A 2,723-nucleotide genomic window follows, 5' to 3' on the forward strand; every position below is an offset into this window, starting at 1 on the left:
TACTTCTGAAAAGACAAGACATTACCTTGTCCAGGAGGTGGTAGCATCTCGCAGTGTCCTCGAGGCGGTCGCGGGTGTGGTGGAGGCGCTCGGTGAACTGTGTCAGGTGGAGGTGGAGCGCCCTTGCCAGCTCCCTGACGCTGGGCTCCGTCTCGGCCGAGGGCGCTGCCGCCTCCTGCAGTAGGGACCCGCCCTTCTCCAGGTGCCGCTGTGGGGAGAGTGGGAAAATAAGAATTAGCTGGCGTTTTGTGTGGTCACGAAAGCAGTCACTCTCCCCTTCAGACTTAAACAAACATGATATGGATTTTTAATAACACCCACGTTAAAATGAAAATTACTTCACGCTACAATACGTCACAATCCTTCAAAATGCTTAGAAAACGCAAACACAAACATCGTTCACAGCATCCCAATCACCCAACTAATAAAAAAAATAGTGATCTGAGCAGAACATCGATAAATCAGCCTCATGTCCACGCTAAGAGGCTGCACCTAACGGAATTACATTTCACACTGCCTTGATAACATCGGAAAAACCGTTAAATTAACAGTACCACGTGACTGCCTGTGTCCGGCCGACGGGTGGGGAGCCTGGGCAGTGAAGGAAGGGTAAAAACCATACCCATTCGCAGTGTTGCTTGGGGAGGGGGGGGGGGGTCCTCATGAAGAAGTTCAATGATGATGCATCAGTAAACAAGCCTTGTATTCAGGCTCTCCCTCCCGCCTTCGCCCGCCTCGACTCCTCACCGCGGCCATCATGACACACAACATGCTCTTTATTAAGCAACATCCTGGATTCCAACTGAAGCCAGACATCTCATGGTGTGACCGATGTACACGCTGTCTCCAAGTGCTTGTGCTTGTTAAGAAAAGCTTGTTAGAAGACACGCATGCGCCGATAATCACCTACTACTCAATGAGCGGCTTAGTACACACGGAATAGTGATGAATCAAAAGGTAAACAAGGTACTGACATACGCACACAAACGTCTTACATAAGAGGAACACAGGTGGCCTGTATCTTGACCATAAAGGATGTTGTTGTAGCGGTTAGGGTGTTTGCTGGCCTAGTTGTAGTGGGTTGTGGAATGGCGTTGGCTGGCCACACACCTTACCCTTACAAGCACCATCACTAGAGGGTGACATGTACGTCAAAAGAATGGTCGAATAGACATCCACATACTAACACGGACGCAAATATATGGATATAAAAGAAGTTTAAAATCAAAAGCATCATCTGCATCTTCACATAGGACCAGCAAGATATATGGTCCCCAATAAAAAAACACAAATATGATATACTTCATAAAAACATTAATAATGACTACAAAAATATAACAAATAAACATACAACTGGAAAATCTGAATGGACAAGTGACTACTCTACAAAGGGCAATTCAAACCTGAGAAAGATTTCCGGTAAAGATTAGCCAAGCGGTTATCTCACTTTACATCATCCATCAACAACTCCCATCAGCCCTAACAGCGGGGAAATCACCTGGAGGTCCAAAAACTGACCCCTCACGCGACCTGACATGACCTCATCACTTGTTTCACCATAACAGCGCGTGGGAGTGTAATACTCACCCTTACATTAATTAAGAGACCATAGAGGATGAGGGGGGGGAGGGGAGGATGAAGGGGGGAAAGGGGGTATGAGGGGACACTCATCATCTTGTGTTATGAGTTGTCCCTCATCCCGAGCCGCCCTCACCGCAAGACGTAACTTTCTCGCCATCTCTCGATGGGTCGCTGCCGGGGGTAACCGATCGCGGGGAAAGTTCTGTGAGCATGCATAATTGGAGGAATTACGCGCTCTTACGTATAACTCTTTCACGAGTGTTCTCCAGCCGCATCCTCCCCGTGAGTTGCCAATTGATCTTAAGCCAAAGTACTGAATAACTACTGGCAGAGAACATATATCACATGATCCAGTGACAAGTTATTTCTTCATAATAATGCGTAAATAAACTCGTACAATAATTTCGATTACGCTCGTTTCTCCTCCTCCTAAAATACACATGAAGGGTTAAATCTCCCCTTGCCCTCGGGACGTTTGAGGGACGAGGGGAGGCAAAGGGCGGGATGTTCTCACTTGGCTTTAATTAATTATCAGGCCAATTATGAAGAATCGTAAGATGCATAATAATTGATGACCTCACATATTCGTTAATTATTTCCGCGTTAGCGAATGCGATCAATTTGACATGAAAGGATTTTTTAATGTCATTATTCTGATTTCATTCTTTACACTGGTCATGATATCCGCATTTGTTCTGCTACGACAGCAACCAAGAAATATAATGCTAGTCTTCCATGCTGGCCATATAAGGCTTAAACTTGCTTACAAATAATGATGACAACAATGCCTTGGTTGGCCACCTTCACTACGTAGTTCAACCATAACCCCCGCACCGGGCAGCTGTTGACAAAATATTGATTTGGCCGCCACCGGTTCTCTCATCCTCAATTCCACCATGGCGTCGGTTCTCTTCGCCTGCACTCTGTCGAATAAATCACAAGAGGGTCTGTCACGCCCCTTGGTAAAGGAATCGGCTCGGGGGTCTTCTCCCTCCGCCCGCTGCTGCCTGGCCCCGCGTCCAGCCCAGCCACGTGGCCGTTTCACTTCAACAAGCCACAGCAGACTCGAAAGCAGCTTATGGTAGAAAGACTAAGCTCTACCTGTTTTTCTTTCTCAATAGTAACTGTTCATGTCGGTGAGA

General features: G+C 46.8%; 1 protein-coding gene across 2 annotated transcripts in view; it reads right to left on the reverse strand.

The window, feature by feature from the left end:
- Positions 1–2,723, reverse strand: part of LOC119587001 (puratrophin-1-like) — a gene marked incomplete at its 3' end in the record, with an annotated part of 105,327 nt that overhangs the window by 20,808 nt on the left and 81,796 nt on the right. For both annotated transcript variants that reach the window (XM_037935742.1, XM_037935743.1), the window contains 1 exon segment: positions 26–208. In XM_037935742.1, the coding sequence (XP_037791670.1) occupies positions 26–208 (183 nt within the window).

The sequence above is a fragment of the Penaeus monodon genome, chromosome 22, assembly GCF_015228065.2.
Source record: "Penaeus monodon isolate SGIC_2016 chromosome 22, NSTDA_Pmon_1, whole genome shotgun sequence".
Lineage (NCBI taxonomy): Eukaryota > Metazoa > Arthropoda > Malacostraca > Decapoda > Penaeidae > Penaeus > Penaeus monodon.